The sequence below is a fragment of the Chlamydotis macqueenii genome, chromosome 26 (assembly GCF_036417535.1).
Source record: "Chlamydotis macqueenii isolate bChlMac1 chromosome 26, bChlMac1.mat, whole genome shotgun sequence".
Taxonomy (NCBI): domain Eukaryota; kingdom Metazoa; phylum Chordata; class Aves; order Otidiformes; family Otididae; genus Chlamydotis; species Chlamydotis macqueenii.
Window position 1 is genome coordinate 4,184,109 of NC_141581.1, and position 17,034 is coordinate 4,201,142.

Sequence of the window (17,034 nt, forward strand, 5' to 3'; positions counted from 1 at the left end):
TCCGGTAAGCCGCTCTGAAATGGCTCCCTTTGGAGATCCCAAAGCCAATCTGGTGGGTGCGAACAGAGCCAGGCTGGAAGCACCGGGAGCTGCAGCGCTGCCCGTCCGTGGGATGGGACACCGGGTGCCTCCCACCCACCCGGAGAAACACTGCGGGTGCGAAGCCAGCGCGCTTCGGTCGTCAGGGGAAGCAGGAGCGGAGCGCGGGGTTCAACTCAGCGTCTGCTGGGAGGCGCGGGGGGTTTGGAGAGCCCAAAAGCTCTGTCCGTGTGTGTCCTGGTGCGTTAGTCACCCGCAGGAGGCCCGGTCAGGAGCGGCTCCGGGCCTCAGGCTGCCGGCAGCGGCAGATGCTCAGCCAGTGGCCTCCTGGTTTGTTCGATCCCTTGCCCACCCAGCCAGGCTGCTAATTAGCTCTAACAACAGGGAAGTCTGTTCCTCTAAAATCCCCAGCCTGAAAAAAACCCCGGCCCAGTTTCTCCTACATCCTCCTCCCTTGCGCATCCATCAGGAATAACATCCACTTACGCTGCTCCCTACCCCCAGGCTGAGTTTGAACCAGTGACCTCGAGGTGAAAGCGCTGGAAAAGCCCCAGCCCTCCCCGCAGCCAGTGCTCCCAGTGGGGTTTTCGGCGGCGCTTCCAGAGCAGGAATGGTTTTAGCAACCGGTGCATCACGGCAGCCCCTGGCCCGAAGCTGCCTTGGCCTGTTCCATCAGAAACCTGCCCGCTCGGCTTTGGCAAGGCCTTCGCAGCAGCTGCAGGGCCGCGGGGTCAGACTGGAGCCATCGGCAGCGTCACAGCCGGCTCCTGCCCGGGAGCACCGCGCGGTGCGGGGAGCGGGGCAGGCATTGCACCCAAGGGTGCTGAGGCCAGGCCAGCCCCTGCCACGCAGCAGCAGCTCTGCTCCGGCCACGGGTTCCGCGCTCTGGACCTGCCCGCAGCAGCCAGCGGTGATGGCTGCTTCCCAGAGCGCCGGCGACAGCCGCATCTGGAGCATCGGGCCCCGCACAGGGCACCCAGTTTGGCAGGGGACAGAGCTGAGACCCCCCGGCAGCAGCCGGAGTTCCAAGACCGTGGGAGCTCCTCCGCAGGCCTCCCTGTTCCTCGTGAGCCTGTGCCAGGAGCCCTGCCCCAGCCGTCCCCCGGTTGACACTGGCGAGGCGTCGCAGGCGGATAACGGGGGCATTGTCAAGCCCTCGCGCTGCCCACAGGCTCTGTAACCCGTCCGAGGCTGTGGCACGGCTGTGCCAGGCCTGGCTGGCGCTCCCGGGATGCGGGACGGAGCCGCAATCCCGGCCCTCCATCCCCTCTTTGCAGCAGGCTGGTCCGCAGCAGAAGCAACCCGCCAGAAGCGGCACTGGGGAAGGGGCCCAGCAGGTCCCAGGCCTGAGCCGGGTCACCAAACCCCGTCAAATCCCACCCTGGGGCGTTCAGCCCAGTCTTTGCCCAGCACCAGCAGGATCGGGGCACAGTGGCCCCCGCTCCCTTTCTGGCTTTCACCAGGGCCTCTGCACCACCACGGTCCTCCGACCTCGGTGAGCAGCCCCCCTCTCCAGCACGGCTTCCTTCCCAGGGGAAGGACATTTCCCACTCCAGCTGGCCAGGAAGATAGGGAGGGGAAGATGCTATCGCGGCGGAGCAGGCTCCAAAGCCGGAGGACGCTCTGATTATTGAGAGCTGATTCCACGACAGCAGCCTCAGCCCCAGGGCAACACCGGCCCGATTTTCCAGAGCGGCCGAGTGCCCCAGAAGCAGCTTATCCTCTGCACCCACAGGAAAAAAAAATGAATTACGCAGACCTGCGGCAGCCCACAGGGACCGTTCCCACGTGTTCCCAAACCACGCCGCTCCCGCTCCGGCGGAGAGCCCGTAGCCCTCGCTGGCACGTCGCTCCAGCCCTCCTTGCTTTTCATCCGGAGCGTTCCTGGCTCCCTTTTCGCCAGCCGCCCGCTTTCGCCTCGCTCTCCAGTTTGTTTTGGCTTTGCCCGGGGATCCTCCTCGCCCCGGCTCCAGCGGACTCTGGCGTGGGCGCGCGGCTCCGTGAGGATGCCTGGGGGAAGGCCAGTGTCCCGGAGCAGGATGCGGGCGATGAAGACAGTCCTTGTTCTGCCAGCAGCTGCGGAGCCAACAGCGGGAGAGAAGCCAGCACCAGTCGCGGCGACATTTAACTCCCCTTCTCCTCGCTCGGAGGGGAGAAGGGGTCCCCAGGAAGGGCAGCGCATCGCACGGGGTAAGGCTCTGGGACAAAATCGCCTGGAGCAGGGGGGGCGGCTCTTCCAGACACCTCCGCCGGGAGCTGCGACAGCCCGCGGGGAAACCGAGGCAGTTTGAGGTGACCTGTTGTGCGTGTCGTCCCCCCCCAGTTCTCCCAAGCTGAGGGGGGCAGGAGAGGGAGGGAAGTATTTTAAAGAAAGCAGGCGGCACGTCACTGTTTTAACCAACCTTCTTATTTCTTTATTTGAAAGGCACAGCTTGTACGTCCTTGATACAGCATTTTCAGTTCCTCTTATTATAGGTCAAGTGATTAAACACAAAAAGCAAAACAAGATCTTTCTAAAGGACTATATACAAACACCAGATGATTATTTAATTTTATTCTTTTTTTTTTTTGTTCCATTTTTGTTTTTTTAGAAGACACGCTAGCGCACGGAGATAAGAACAGAGAAAGCTGCTGTATCCTCTACGCGGGGGGGCGCGGGGAGGGGGAGGACCGGGAAAGGCTCTCGCTCTGCCTGCTCCTCTTGCCCAGCCGCCCGGACCCCCCCCCCCCCCCGAAGCCAGGAGCTATGCCGAAGGGGAGCGGGTGGTGGAGACCCCCCTCTCCAGTCCGAAGGAGAAACCTCAGTGGCCGGAGCACGTCGCGTATGGCCGTCGGACCGGTCAAGAACAGATACATGCAGAACAGCAAGGTGCCGGCCTGGTATTAGTGCAGGGGGGGGCACGGGGAGGACTGGGACAGGGCTGGGGCAATGCGAGGAGATCAAGAGCGCTCGGGGAGGGAGGAGGTGGTTTTGGGGCAGGGATCCCAGCAGGGAGTTGTGCAGAAACCGTTAGGATCAAGGGGCATCTTTAAATACCACGGGATGAGCGGCGGGGAGCCACACAGATCTGAGGAGTCGGGACAGCAGGGTGGGGTGGGGGCAAAAAGCCCAAGGTTTTTGGGGCCCAAAGCCGCCCAAGCCAGGCTCTGGCTCGGCTCTGGGGACGGGGAAGCCAGGCTGGGCGCAGGGAGAGCACGATCGGCCACGCGGTTACTGCTATGGCGCCTGCGTCGCCGCGGAGCAGCTCGGCGGCAGGGGGCATCCCCCAGGCGCTGCTGCCCACGGGAACAGGCCTGGCAAGCTGCCACCAAACACAAGCCCCCGCGATTCTGCCACACAGCAACCGGAGAGAGATACTGCATCTTGCATTAACCCGCCCCCCCACCCCCCAAAACAGCCCCCGCCCCTCGGCCCCCCCGTTCACTCTAATCCGATTTCTCCCCGTCATCGTCTTGGTGGGCATCCCCGTCGTGGCCGTTCTTGTCCTCCTTGGAGAGGTGAGCCTGGGAGCCCAAGGCCGAGAGCGAGAGGAGCCCGGTACCGGCGCTGACAGCGGGGAGGGATGGGGGCTGGAGGCCCACGGGGAGCGGAGTCAGAGGCAGAGCAAGGGCTTGGAGCTGCGACAGCTGGTGAGCTTGAAGCTGCTGCTGTAGAGAACGATGGACAGACAGGAAGACAGGAGAGGGATATTGTCATTTGGAGCGCTCTTGGACCCCAACCCAAGGGCCTGGGCTCCCAAACTGTGCCAGCAGCCAAGCTTCAACCAGGGACCTCAGGGTCCTGGAGAGCACTGCAGCCTCAGGGGGACAAGAAGAAAAAAAAAAAAAAAAAAAAAAAGAGGTTCTAGAGTCCTTGGGCTGCGTCAGCCTCAAGAGAAGGTGCTGTAGCGCGTCCCCAGCACGACACGGCCCCCAGCCCACAGGACATCCAGCCTCAGGCTCTGGCGCGTTCCACAGATGCGGTTAAAGCCCTCCCGACCCCGACCAAGAACAGATGGTGTTTTCATGTCAAGGAGCTGCCGCGGTTGCTGCTCAAAACCAAAGCTCTTCTCCTCACACCCTGCTGGGACAGCGCAGGAATGCATGCTCCCCCGCACACCCAGGCCCAGGTCTGGAGAAAACCAGCCCCACGCCGGCCAGGCCTGCCCTGCGCTCACAGCCTCATCCCAGCAGGGCCGCAGCCCGCTCGCAGCACATCCCCGGGTCACGGCTCCTCCGCCCAGCTCTGCCTCGAAGGCCAAAGGCACAGATTCCCGTCCCCCCAAACCCAAACTAAACGTGCATCACGTACACGGATGATGGAGTTCAGTTCTGGCGCCGTAACCTGCTTGGCTCGTTCAATGGCTCCCAGGACCTGCTGCTGATGCTGGTGCGGAGAGAACAGAGGAATTCGGGGTCATTTCTAGCACCGCAGGGAGGGAGGAGAGCGACCCAGCCCTGCCGGGTCTCACACGCACCCTAACAAACAAAACGAGCCCTAAAATCAGAAGCTCTTGGGAGTCCCACCACTCCTCGGGACGCATCCCGGGTCCCAGCTGCCGCAGCTGGAAGATGCTGGTGTGGAAGAGCCCAGCACGGCTGCTCCAAACACAGGCAGGGAAAACAGCTGCATCACGTACTTTGAAAAAAAAAAAAATAAAGGACAACTGTACCTGCTCCTCTGAGAGCACAAGGTTTCCAAACCTCGGGCCTGTCCATCGCACTCCAGCAAGAGGATTTTTCTTTCCACCTCGCCAGCGGGACAGGGTAAGGGTTACAGGAAGATGCCAAAGGTTTAGTCCTGGCTTAGCTATTCGGCAGTTCTGATCTGATCAGCAAGCCACTTTGTCTCCCCTGAGAACAGGTGGGTGGGGAAAAAACCCAGCCTGTCCCAAAACCCCACAGCTAACCCAGCCTGAGAGACACAGCCTCCACCCTGCAGCTAGTCCTGGCCGAAAAACCAGCCGTGGAGGTTAAACGGCCTCTGTGGGGTGGGGAGATGGACAGATACGGCACTAGAGGTGCTTCATCTTCCTTCTGCCTCAGGCAGGAACTCCTGAGCCCTCCCAATTAATTTATCAGGGGAGTGGGGAGCCCCTCAGCTGCATTAATTAATGAGGCAGAGGAAGCAGATCTCAAGGAGGAGCCAGATGGAGGTATTTTTTTAAGGCCCTCCCCCCCCAGTTAGCTGCCCGTGCAGAAGTGACCAGTGACTCAGGAATCATGGGCGGGAGAGAACAGAGCCCAGCTTTGTCTGCAGCCGCCAACAAAAGGGGACAGACGGGCATGTTAGGCACCGCACAGTGCCTGGGGGGGCCAGACCCTCCCCAAAGGGTTCATCCCTGCGTAGGGGCCAAGAGGTTTCCCAAAGAAAGGGTGAGGAGCTGCCCCGCAGTGGGATGGGAGCCTCTGCTCCCCCTCCCAAAGCCGAGGCCGAACTGGAGGACTCACCTCTTGTGAAAGGTAGGGCAGAACCTGCGCACAAATCCCGTTTAGCCTCTTGACGATTTCAGCCTAGAAGGTGGGAAGAACGGAGAGAAAAGGCATCAAGCTGCCCAGGACTGAGCACCAAGGGTTTAGGTGTGCCCTGAAGCCGGATGAGGGGGCCCCACCAGCACCACAGGGGAGTGGACTAGGCTGGGAGACAGCTCACGGCACAGCAGCGAGGATTTGTGGCTCAGATCCTTGTCCAAGATACAGGTTTTTCCCAGGAAAGCCAGTCTTGGGGGCTTCCCAACGAGGGCGATGGGATGGGAGGCACCATGTGCTTTTGTGGGGAGCAGAATTGCGCTAAGAGGCTTATAGCTGAGCCACCACACACAGAGGACTTTGTGACTGGAAACTGAAGACAGGCTCAGGCTCAGAGGAGGCTCACGTTGTTAACAGCACAGGTAATTAGCCACTGGGGATAATTAACAGCTTAACCACCAGCGAGGGTAACGAACAAACTTAGCCAGGCTGCAGCAGTCTCCATCACAAGGAGGCTTTCTCAGAAGGGCTGCCATCGTGTTACCTAATCGCGCTCTCTTGGATCTCGGATCTCAGTCTGACTGCAGCAAGAGCCCGGCGGGAGCCAAAGGAGTTCCTCCTCTCAGGGTGACCACAACGACCCTTCCCGGGCACCAGCGAAGGTGGCGGGGCCAGGAACCAACCCAGGGCATGGGAGGAGGGCTAGGAGGGACGCGGGGCCACCTCTTGTCCTCCACACCGGGCTCACGTCCGCTGATCAACCGAGCCGCAGCTTCACACCCTGCTTGCGATGCCTTGGCTGGTGCTTAAATACCTGTTGAGGCCCCGGGGAGAACCAGAGCGTGCCCACAGCCCGAACTGGGAGCCCTCAGCCAGGCACCACGATCCTGAGAGCTGGAAGGTCTCTGCATTTCAAAGGCAGCTCTGCCATTTTACAGGCTGATGGCATTTCTAGTTCCTGAAACACCACTGAGGTGACAGAGGGCAGGGCACAGCAGACGACCCACCCTCCCCAGGAATCAGAGCACTTGGAAGTGCCTCCCCCCTACCTGTTTGTGCATTTCAATATTCAGCCCGTAGGACATCTCGTAATACTGTAGAGCAGGGGGGAGAAGAAAACAAAAGAAATCGTTAAGTCAGGTCTCCACCGGGTAAAGAGGCTCCCGTACAGCGGCGCTGGGACCCACTCCTGCTTTCCTAGCAAGGTCTTCTACAAAGGCTGGGCAGGGACGGAAGGAGAGAAGAACTTGCCAACGGGGTCCCACCCAACACCCCTCACAGACGCCTTTCCGCAGTCTGCAGCAAGGTGAGAGCGAGCGATGCTGCTGCAAACCTGGAAAAAGGCTCAGGGCTCCGCAGACTTCCACATCCGCCGCCAAAAGAGAGGCGGCCTGACTCTACAAGCCTCACCCGGCCAACATCCTAAAGCCCACGTGGCCGCTTCAGCAGCAAATGGAAGAGATCACAACTGGGCTTCAGCTAGCAAGGAACACATCCAGCTGCACACAGCTCCAGCTGTTTGGGAAGAAGCCGTGTGAAACAAAAAAAAAAACGAAAAACAAAAAAATCATCAAAAAACCCCACCCAGAAAATCTCTGCACAGCAGCAACAAGCAGCTACAGAGCAATCTATTGGCACGAGAAGCTAATTCCTGACGCCTGGAAGAAGCTGTTTTAAGGCTGATGTTTGAAAGTTTAGAAATTGCAGGCTGCAATGCTGATTCTTCCAAAGGGAAGGAAAAATTCACATCTGCGCTCGTTTAATTCAAGGAGAAGATCGCTGGCATTTTGGTATCGATGCCACAAGCCTGAGAAGCGCCCAGCTTGGCATCGCCATGATCTCAGCCTGCTCTAACACCGCTGCTGGCTCTTGAGGCTTCTTTGCATTCTGAAGACCGAGCAGGAAGCAGGAGCCCGACCCCCAAGCTGCTAATTGTGATTTATTCAAAAAAATCAGAGCAGCTGGAGCAGCTCTGCACATTCACAGAAACCCTCCTCTTTGCTTCCCGTGACGCCGCGGTGGGGAGCGACGGCAGCTCTGTGCCACGCAGAGGAGGCAGGAGCTGCTGCGCCTGCAAAGCCTCAAGTGCTGCACAACGAGCAACAGCCCTTCCCCTCTGCCGCCGACCCGCTGATGGCTGCCTGAATCAATTCTGGTGACTGTCAGCATTAAGGGGAAAAAAAAAAATAAATATATATATATCTCAGCCACACCTGGGGATGAGAGTCTGCATGGCTCAGGAAGCGATCGCTTATCAGTGAGTGTGGGACAGGCTTCTCCGTTAACGTACGAGGAAAGCTGCGACCTGTTCTCCTTGGCCCCAGCTCCAAGCACTCCTCGCTCCCCACAGCCTTGGAGCGTGGACACACCATCAGTACAGGAGGATGGAGGAAGCAGATCCCTTATTTCTGGTTTTAAGGTCCTAACTCTCCTCTGAAGAGCTACTGTAGTAATTTCTACAGCTGATCTCCACCTTCCAGGGCAGGTGCAGCAGCTGGCAAGCAGGCACCAGCTCCTCTTTATGGCCAGCATCACAACCTCCTGTTAACTCCTTGGCAGGACAGGAACAGACCATGTCCGTGCCTGGCATCCCTCTCCTCTACGAGGGCTCTTCCACGTGCGGGAAGACAGAGGCATCACCCAGCAGGCAAAAAACCATCACCCTGCCTCCAAGAACATGGCTGTCTCCTAGCAGATTTTCTTTTTTAGAGGGTTACGGCTAAGCGGCGCCATGTCTTGTGCCTTTACCGCGCACGGCCCTGGGATTTGCGCGCTTCCTGTTGGGACACACGCACGGGTGAGACACGCCAGCGCTTGGCACCGCGGCTGCTGGGGTCACGAGAAGGGGCAGAGGGCTTAGCTCTCGCGCAGCAGGCTGGTTTCCAGTTCCAGCTGCCACCAGTTTCCTAGCTTCGTGACTTCTCAGAGCACTGCATTGTCTTTCACCGGCCGTGACTCTCCCGGAGTCCCCAGACACCTGCGCACCAGCTCCTCGGGTGGAAGAGCCGTCACCTCCCCCAGGGCACTTGCAGTGCGGTCAAGCAGCTGGCCAGTGGCAAGGCCAAGGACGCCGCCACCCAACAAGCAGTCGGCCACCGGGCCCATCGGTTTTCGACGTCCAACAATTCTCTGCTACTTCCCCGTGTTTCAACAATCCTCTGCATGCCGACAACACAAAAATATTTTTAAAAAGCCTTGCTTTCAGAAAAGCCGGGGCCGGCTTTGCCTCGAGACCTGCCGCTCCGCAGGGCTAAAGCTCCCTGCCAGGCAAATCCCAGGCGCAGGCACCTGCTCACCGCTGGAGTCCCCATCCCTGCCACCCACGCGCCCTCGGCTGCCGGGGCCGGTCCTTACCATGACGTAGTGACGCTGCATCTCCGATTTCTCGCTGGCTAGTTTGTCGCATTCCAACTTCAAGCTGAAAAGCCAGAAAACAGTAAGAAAACCACAAACAGGAGGTGAGAGAGTTGATGGCTGTGGAACAGCTGCTTCCTGCACAGCCCCATCCCAGCCGGGCTTCTTGCACACCACCGTCCGGACTCCAAGGGGCGGACGGAGCTGGGTCACGCTGTGCTGGTACAGTGGTGGCCGCAACCGGGCCCGCTCCCGCCTTCCCAGCCCGGAGACGGGCTTCTAGCACAGGCCTCCCTGCAGCCCTCAGAGGTACTCCAACACAGCTTCAAAACCAAAGCCAGATCCATTTCTGGATGGTGGGGAGGAGGCCCAAGTGCAGCACATCCCTCCAGAAGAAAAGATTTTTTTTTTTTTTTCCCTCTCTCCTAGGTTCTTCACACCCTTCAGAGAAAGTGCTGCTGCTCCCGGTGTTTTATGAGACTCCAACTCACCAGCCGAGCAACTGCAGCCGGCATGTGCTGCGGTTTTATGTTTCAAACGAGAAACAGCTTCACCTACACAAAACCTGCTTCTCCTCGAGCAGATTAAGTCCAAAGGGGTGGAGGGGGGGGGACAGCCTCCCTTCCAGCGGCCATGTTTCTTGGGCTCCCCTGCTCCCTCACTGGCACTGCCCGGAGACACGGGGACACCAGGAAAAAAAGCCATTTCCCATGTTTTTCTGCCTGCTCCTGCCAGAACGACATCACCGCAAACCTGTGACCTGGCCGCCCATCAGAGCGCGAGCCGGGGGAAGGCAGACGGGGAAGCTGCAGCCGCACGGCGCCCAGCCACACGCCACAACCGGCACCTCACAGCCCGCTGGGCTGCGGCACAGGGCATCACCCAGGCGATTTAACCCAAGAGGGTCACGTTTATGTCAGACGCACACACAAAGCAACAGTGCGTCACAAGGCAGCTTTCGGGTCAGCAGAAGTATTTCCACACACAGCCGCAGAAAAGCGGAAGCTTTCGGATTGAAGTGCTCCCTGCAGCGTTCGCCGTCCAAGAATGGCAGCCAGCGAGAACCGAGGAAAACTCCCAGCAAGACAAGGGAGGCCTGGCAAGCCTCCGCGCGGTCCTGGCCGAGCCGCGCTCAGAGGAAAGACCTTGGCTGGAGAGGGAAGACGAGTGTTCTCAAGCGGACGCCGCTAATCCCCCGCCTTAGGTCCTCCTCTAAAGGTGACCCAAGCCCCGCGACCAGGTGCCCTCCTCGGCGTTCCTGTTGGGTTTGCGCAGCGGAACAACCCCGCAGAAGAATCAAGAGCGATTGGTACCGCCGCCTGCCAGCCCAGCGGGGGTCACGTACCTGTGGTACTGGGCCTGCAGGAGCTGGAACTCGTCCTTGATGCGGTCGCAAGAGTCGGAGGTCGTGAACTTCAGCTGCTGCGGCAGGTGAGAGGAGCCCTTGAACGACAGGAGACACCGCTGGCGCCGGGGGCAGGCAGCCCGCCCGTCCGGCTGCCCCGCTCCCGCCGCCGCGGGCAGGGCCGGGACGCCCGGCACCGGGGGGGCTGAGCCCCCTGCGAGGGCAGGCCGGGCCCGGGGGCGAGAGGGACGGCGCGCTCGGGCCCGGGACGCGCCCAAGGTCACCCGTGGGGGCCGCTGCGCTCCGGCCCCTTCCCCGGGCGCTGGGTCCGGCCCCGCCGCCCCCTCGGCTGCGGGAAGACCCCCGCACCCTCCCCCTCACTGCCGGCGGCGGGAGGCGCTCGGTCACCTCGGCCCCGCCGGGGCCGCCACAGGGAGGCCGGGCGGCCCCCGCACCGCGGCCCCCGCCGCCCCCCGGTGCCCGGCCCCGCCCCGCGGCCTCGCTGCTGCCGCCGCCGCCGCCCCGCACCCGGCCCCGGCCGCGCGGGGCTCCCGCACCCGGCCGCGCCGTACCGAGTGCCGGCTTTGTGGAAACATCATGTCAGGCTGCGGCTCGGCCCCCGCACGGAGCGGCCCGGTGCCGGTACCGGTACCGCCGCCCGCTCCCGCGCCCAGCTGCGGCTCCCCGCACCGCCGCCGCGACCGCCTTTGTCCGCGCCGGGCCCGGCCGCCCCGGCCCCGCGGCCGCCCCGCCCCGGCCGCGCCGCTCGCCCCGCGCCGCTCCCGCCGCCCCGCCGCCGGCGCCTATTGTCTAATGGCGGCTGCGGCTCCGGCTCCGTCCTGCGGCTGCTCGGCACCACCTGCCGCCGCCGCCGCCTCCCCGGGCCGGGCGGGCCCACGGCCGCCCCCGCCCCCGCCGGTCCCCGCCCCCGCCGCGCGGCGCCGGCGGCCGCAGGCACCGGTCCGGGCCGCGGGAGCCGAGCTGGGGGTCCGGGCCGGCTCCCCCGCCGCGCTGCGGGGCGCGGGGCTCGTGCGGGACGGGCCTTTCCCGCAGCGGCCCTCCCCTCCCCGCGCCCCCTGAGCCCTGCCCGTTGCCGTCCTGCCGGGGCTGCCCGCCCCCCCCGCACCCTCCCGGTGCTGCGGGCTGCCGCTTCCCTCTCTGCGGGCCCCTCCTCGCCGCCGGTGCTGATGCGGGGCCCCGGGCCGCAGCCGAGGCGTGCAGCGCTGCCCCGCGGGGCCCGGGCTGCGGGGCGCGGGTGGCCGAGCCGCCGCAGCGGCTCTTTGCGGAGACCTGAGTTCGGCCCCGGGCCGGGTTTAACTCGGGGGCCGCAGGCCTGCGGGGGTGTGCGGGTCAAACCTCGGGACCCGCAGGGGCCAGGCCGCGGGAGCGCTGGGCAGCGCCAGGCCTTGCCGGGTTTCTCACCTCTTGCTTGGAGGAGCCCTGGCCTACCCGTCGGAGGTCATTCCTGCGGCTCCTTGGCGCCGCAGCTTTGTCCTGCGGTGTCGGAGGGAAGGGGGAAGCTCTGCTGCTGGCGAAGCCACCGCTGCGGTTCCCCCCGGGTTCTTAAACCCGACCTGCCGCCGCGGGATCTGAACCGCGCTGGCACTGCGGGGTGACGCCGCCGTGGGACGCGGCTCGTTTTCACATCCTTCCCCAAGCGGAGAACAAACAAGCGGGGTTTGTCTACACGGGGGTTTTGTTTGGCTTTATTTCGAGCCTGCCTTTGCTGGGCACGAGGGAAGGCAAGGGGATTCACCTGCAGCCGGCCGCAAACAAACCTGCCGTCTCCAAACAACGGAAAATTCCGCGCTGGATGCAAACTTCTGTCCTAAACCTGCTGCCTGAGGAGCAGACCCTGTGGTTTGTGTCCCGGGGGGATCGATTGCGTCCCTGCGGAGAGGTGGGGAACTGAGCCGTGGGCTGCGTTGCTGGAAGGACTTTGTTGCCACGGGGCCTCGTGCAAGCCACGCGCACAGCTGTGCCTGGGCTGAGGCGGGCCCAGGCCCTTGGAAGGCAGGAGTATGGCTGTGGCGTGTGAGCGCCGAGGAGCTTCCATCGATTTCAGATGCTGCTCTGGGTGTATCTTTTAAAATCGGTGCATTTTCTGATTAAAAATAAAACCCTACACGTCGTGACTCCAGCAACGCGGGCTGGGCTGTTGTAGTGTTTATTTTTAAAGAGAACAATATAGCAGCTGAGTTATTGTGACACCTCCTGCGTACTGCGCAGTAGCTTTTTCGCTTCGGCATCTCCGTATTAGTGAAAACTGTGACAGCTCTGTGCCAAGGATTATTAATAGTGCAGGCAGGCTTCACGTCCCTGCGGAATAAGGGTTGGGAAACAGGGCAGCCAGTCTCCCCGCAGAGTTGCGTTTGAAATCGAGGGCTGTGGGATCTCTCCTGTGCTCCGCGGTGGCAGTGCTGGTGCAGGGCCCGTCACTGCGAGCTCACGCGCGTGGCCGCTGAGAAGCTTCTGGGCCGAGCCAGCTCCGCCCGAGGGGAGCAACCGGAGCTTTGGGATCCTCTTGCACGGCTGCTGCCTGCGAGGTTTGCGCCATTCAGACCGCTCCTGCTTCGTCTGCAGAAGCGCTGCCGTGTTGTTCCAAGAAGTTACTCCTCCTAGTTAAAAAAACCCTTCGAGCCTACGCGTGGGTCGGGAGGCTCACGCTTGCTGCTCCTTTGGAAGAAGAGACTCCGTGTATTCCCGGAGACCTAAACTGCAATGCCAACTGCCCCGTGCAACGTGTCGCGCGCGTTTCTCCCATTTTACGGGCTTTGCCCTCGGCAGAGGTGCTGAAGGCTGACCCGGTGTGCCGGGCCCGCCGAGCGGTTGCCGTCTGGTAACGTCTTCCCATGCGGGATGTTGCGGGCATTGGTTGTGACGCAGAGCAGGACAAACTTTGCGGTGAGATCTCCAGCGTGGATGTCTTGCCTCAGCAGTCTCCTCAGGTAAGACGAGGAGGGCGGCCGGAGCCAAAGGCGCGTTCTTTACCCGCTGGCGGCTGCCTTTCAGCACAGCTACGTACGCGCCTTCGTGAGACGCTCAGGAATGTCTGTCTGCCTGCCAAGCCAGGTAGCAGCTCTGTGCTCCTTCTACACCTCACCCCCTCGTTCGTCCTCTAGATATGATAATTTCTTCTTTAACTTGAATGATTTTTTTTTTTTTTATTTCCAGTTGAGATAAAGCAGCAAAGCTGCCATGTAGCAACCTGAAACAACGGGTGTTCCTCATGACGGTACTGCCAAAGCCGTGAAGCATTTGTCCTCGAAACAAACGGGACCAGGCTCTTCCTGTGGTTGATGGACTTCTTTAAACAACAATCATAATTACAAGAGTGGATTGAACTTCCCAGAAGATGAGGCAGAAGCACGCTTCCCAGGCCCCGGGCTGCCAGCACGAAGCTTCCCTCGGCTCAGCAGCGCGCACCCTCCACGGCTCTGCCACGCAGCGCCCCGGCTCAGACCCCGGCCTCCGGAAAGGGCTCGCGGTGCCTCTCCCGGCGGGAACAGCCAGCTCGTTGGCGGCTTTGGCCCCGGTCGAGCTCCCCAGCAGCAAAGGGCAGCAGGAACGCGCATCCCAAGTCTTCCCTCGGTCACGGTGAGAGCACGGGAGCCCGGCTCATGCTGCCCTGCGCTGCCTCTCTTTGCAACCAGTCGCGGTCGCTCCCTTCCAAGCAGGAAATGAAATGTTCCTTTATTGGCTTTTATGTTGGCTAAAAAATGTTCCATTTTATCATTTTTTTTTTCTTTTTCTTCTTCTCCTTACTTTCTTCCAGGAAACACACTAATTTATGGTATAATCTTGGCAAATCCCAATCCAGGGGAACACAAACTCACTTGTGCCTAGAAAATGACTCTTTAACGGGCCTGCCTCCAGCCAGGCGATGTATCCGCATCTGAAGAAGGTGGAATTATAACCTCGCCCGAGCAGTGGATCTCTTCCGTGCCTCCATGCCGGTCTCCTGCCCGCAGAGGCTGGAAGGAAGGTTCTGCTCCCGCTTCCCGTGACACACGTGTCTGGGGACATCCTCGCTCGCCAGGTTGCCTGCCCGCTGGCACTGGATCCTACTGGTAATTTATATTTAGCGTTGGTAATGGAGCGATAGGCTGTCCCAGTCGCCGGCCCCAGCAGGAAGGGTTCGTACAGGAACGAGACCAGGGCAACTTCCTATTCTTTCCGAAAAGGAGCAGTCTAACAAAGCTGTCAAAAATAAATCCGTTTACTGAAGAGCCTTTGTAAATTATTCAGATATTGAATCCCACTCCAGTTCAAGGAGAGAGGCTGTACAGACGCTTTCTTCTCTGAAGCTCTGGACACAAGGTGGAAGTCACGCTGTCATTGCAAAGGAAATGTAGGCTCTAAGATCCTGCTTTTACCCTGAGAATGCTGCCTCTTTTACCTGGAATTGAACAGGAAGAAATAAAAAAGGCACAGCAGCAAGCCAGGCGCTGAGACAAGGAAGGTTTTTTCCTCCCCCCCCATGCCTCAGGACCACTCTTGAGTCCCAACACCTAAAGCTGATCGCCTCCACGAGTGCTTTGCAGGATCGAGTCTGAGAAATCTGGGCTTCCCTGGGTGCTGCACGGTGTGGTCAGGACCTCGCTGGAGGTGGCACGGTTCAGCCAGCGGCTCCTCCTTCCCTTCTTGGTTGTGGTTTGAACTCTGTGGACTCTTTCCAGTAGAAACAGGCCTGAGACCCACCAAACTCGTTAAACCTCAGCTGCCATCCATACACCAGCTGCTAACAAACCCCAGTGCCTCCCCAGGACGTAAAGCCTGGCTTTGCACAGCGCCGTCCCCCACTGCCACCTCACACGGAGACATCTGTGAGGCATTTCTTAAGGTGGCTGGCAGCTTGCGGGCTATTAGGCCACGCCGTGCTGCTGCTGCTCGCAGGCTCATCCCCTTCCACCCTCCCTGTTTTCCCAGCCCATCTTCGCTGGCAGCGAGGCAGCGGGGCCGGCTCCTGCTGTGCCCAACCCTGCAGCCTGGCTCCGGCCAGAGCTGGGCAGAGGAGCTGCCTGCTTCTGCTCACCGGCAGCCCTGCCGGGTACGCGTCTGACCTCCGCGGCTTTGCGCGCAGCAGCAAAACCCTTGCGTAAAGTTTCCCCGCTGACTTTCATGTGGAACCACGTGGTTTCCAGAGCTTTGAAGCTGCAGGGGTTAATTCTGCGTTCTGCTCCAGCCTCTCAGGACTGCATTTAGGTTTCTCTTTCTGTGGTTCCTTGCACCCTCCGTTAGCAGTTTGCCGTTCCAGACAGTCAGCAGGGAAGGGGTAGCATCTCTCGGGGCACGAGGAAAGGCGCTGGGGACAAGGGAGGCATTTTCACGGAGCGCGTCTCGGCCAAGATCCTTGGCTGGGTTGCCTGTGGGCCATTCCCATGCATCCCCGTCCCAGAGCAGAGGTCGCTTTCTCCCCTCCCCACGCACCACTGTGACCCTGGCAGCATCCCCGATGGCCAGGGCTGGGCGCTGGGCCCCAGCTCCCTGCCATATCCAGGCCAGCTCCTGTGGGACTCGAGGCCATGCTGTCCCTTATCACCCCTCTTATCACGGGGATTATTGGCTTTTTATATTAAACTTTCTCCAGATAGCATAACGCAATCTACCAGACGCCTGGCGAGGGCTTGGCGGGCCCAGAAGTGATTTATAAGCAATCTGTCTCTGCGGTCTCTCTCTCACGTACGAGCTGTTTCCTCCTCTCCCTCGCCACCTCCCAACTCTCCCCTCCGCCGTCGTTATCAGCCGGTGCAAATCTCCCTGCTGCGCGGCAAAGGGCTGGAACGAGCCGTGGGGCTGCCCCACGGAGGACAGGTTCCCCACGACGGCGGCTTTGTCCGCTGCAGCCCTTGGGAAATTTCACTGCTGGTCGCTGAGATTCCCTCGCCAAAGCCGAAGCCGCACGCCTGGCAGAGGGGTCAGAGCTGGAGCTCAGTAGCGAGCGCTGGCACCGGCCGGAGCAGTTTTGTGGGCTCGTTCTCTGCCTTGAACTCCAAGGAACAGCTGATAACCCTGGGAGCTGGCAGAAAGCACGCGCTACCCTCTCGGTGCCCTGGCAGCACCTGTGCCGCCGCAGAGCTGCCTGGCACACGGCGTTGGGACGGCCTGGGCTGACCTGCTCATCTGCCACGCATCCCCAGCCCAGCCCGCACGCTGTCCAGGGCTGCGGTCCCGGGCAGCGCGGGCTCGCGGGGTGGTGAGGAAGACTCACAGCAGCCAGCAGCGCGGTGCTGCCCACCCCGCCGACGCGGCCTTGGCAGCACACCTGGCCAGATGCCGTTCTGCAGCGCTGTCCCTCGCCCCCATCACTGCCCAGCCTCGACTGCCGTGTTCCCCGGGACACCCAGGTGCCGGTGACAGGACACAGCAGAGCTGCAGCAGCTCAGCTCCCGCACGGGGCAGCGGGCAAAGCTGCATGTTCTGCACCATATACCCACATTTACGACGCTCTTTTCCTGAGGAAACCATCTTGCTGCTTGCCCTCAGGGGCATAAATGAGCCTCATGCCAAATTCCCAGCCTGTACCAAGAAGAAAAATGAGAAACCGCCCCATGGATGTGCACAGCGACGGCCCGTGGGCAGAAAGGCCCTTTCTCCCAGGAAGAGCTCTGGTCCGGTTGGGTTTTTTACAGCTGGTAAAGCATTTCCACCCTTTTTGATCGTCGTTTTATCAGTGACTTGGAATAATTGGGTTCCATTCCTCATGGTGGCTGCCCCTGCTTCTGCTGCGGCCTGTGTTTTCGCTGCAGACTGATTAGGGGTAATTATCGTCCTTTTTACCAGCCAAAGTGCAAGTAACAGTTCACGCTCCTTGCAGCAAGCAGGAAAGGGATTTTGCAGCTGAGGCG

The 17,034-nt window shown here is 60.9% G+C and overlaps 1 protein-coding gene across 2 annotated transcripts; it reads right to left on the reverse strand.

Moving 5' to 3' along the window:
• Window positions 1–2,426: 2,426 nt before the first annotated feature.
• Window positions 2,427–10,968, reverse strand: TLE5 (TLE family member 5, transcriptional modulator). 2 transcript variants are annotated; one of them, XM_086767693.1, is made up of 7 exons: window positions 10,759–10,968; window positions 10,187–10,284; window positions 8,842–8,905; window positions 6,537–6,581; window positions 5,470–5,532; window positions 4,331–4,405; window positions 2,427–3,684 (listed from the first exon to the last, which is right to left on the reverse strand). In XM_086767693.1, exons 1-7 carry the CDS (start codon window positions 10,783–10,785, stop codon window positions 3,466–3,468), a joined length of 591 nt encoding a protein of 196 aa, XP_086623819.1. In that variant the 5' UTR covers window positions 10,786–10,968; the 3' UTR covers window positions 2,427–3,465. The 2 variants fall into 2 exon arrangements, with proteins under 2 accessions (XP_086623819.1, XP_086623818.1); XM_086767692.1 differs by having other exon boundaries at window positions 2,427–3,687; window positions 10,759–10,960.
• Window positions 10,969–17,034: the final 6,066 nt, after the last annotated feature.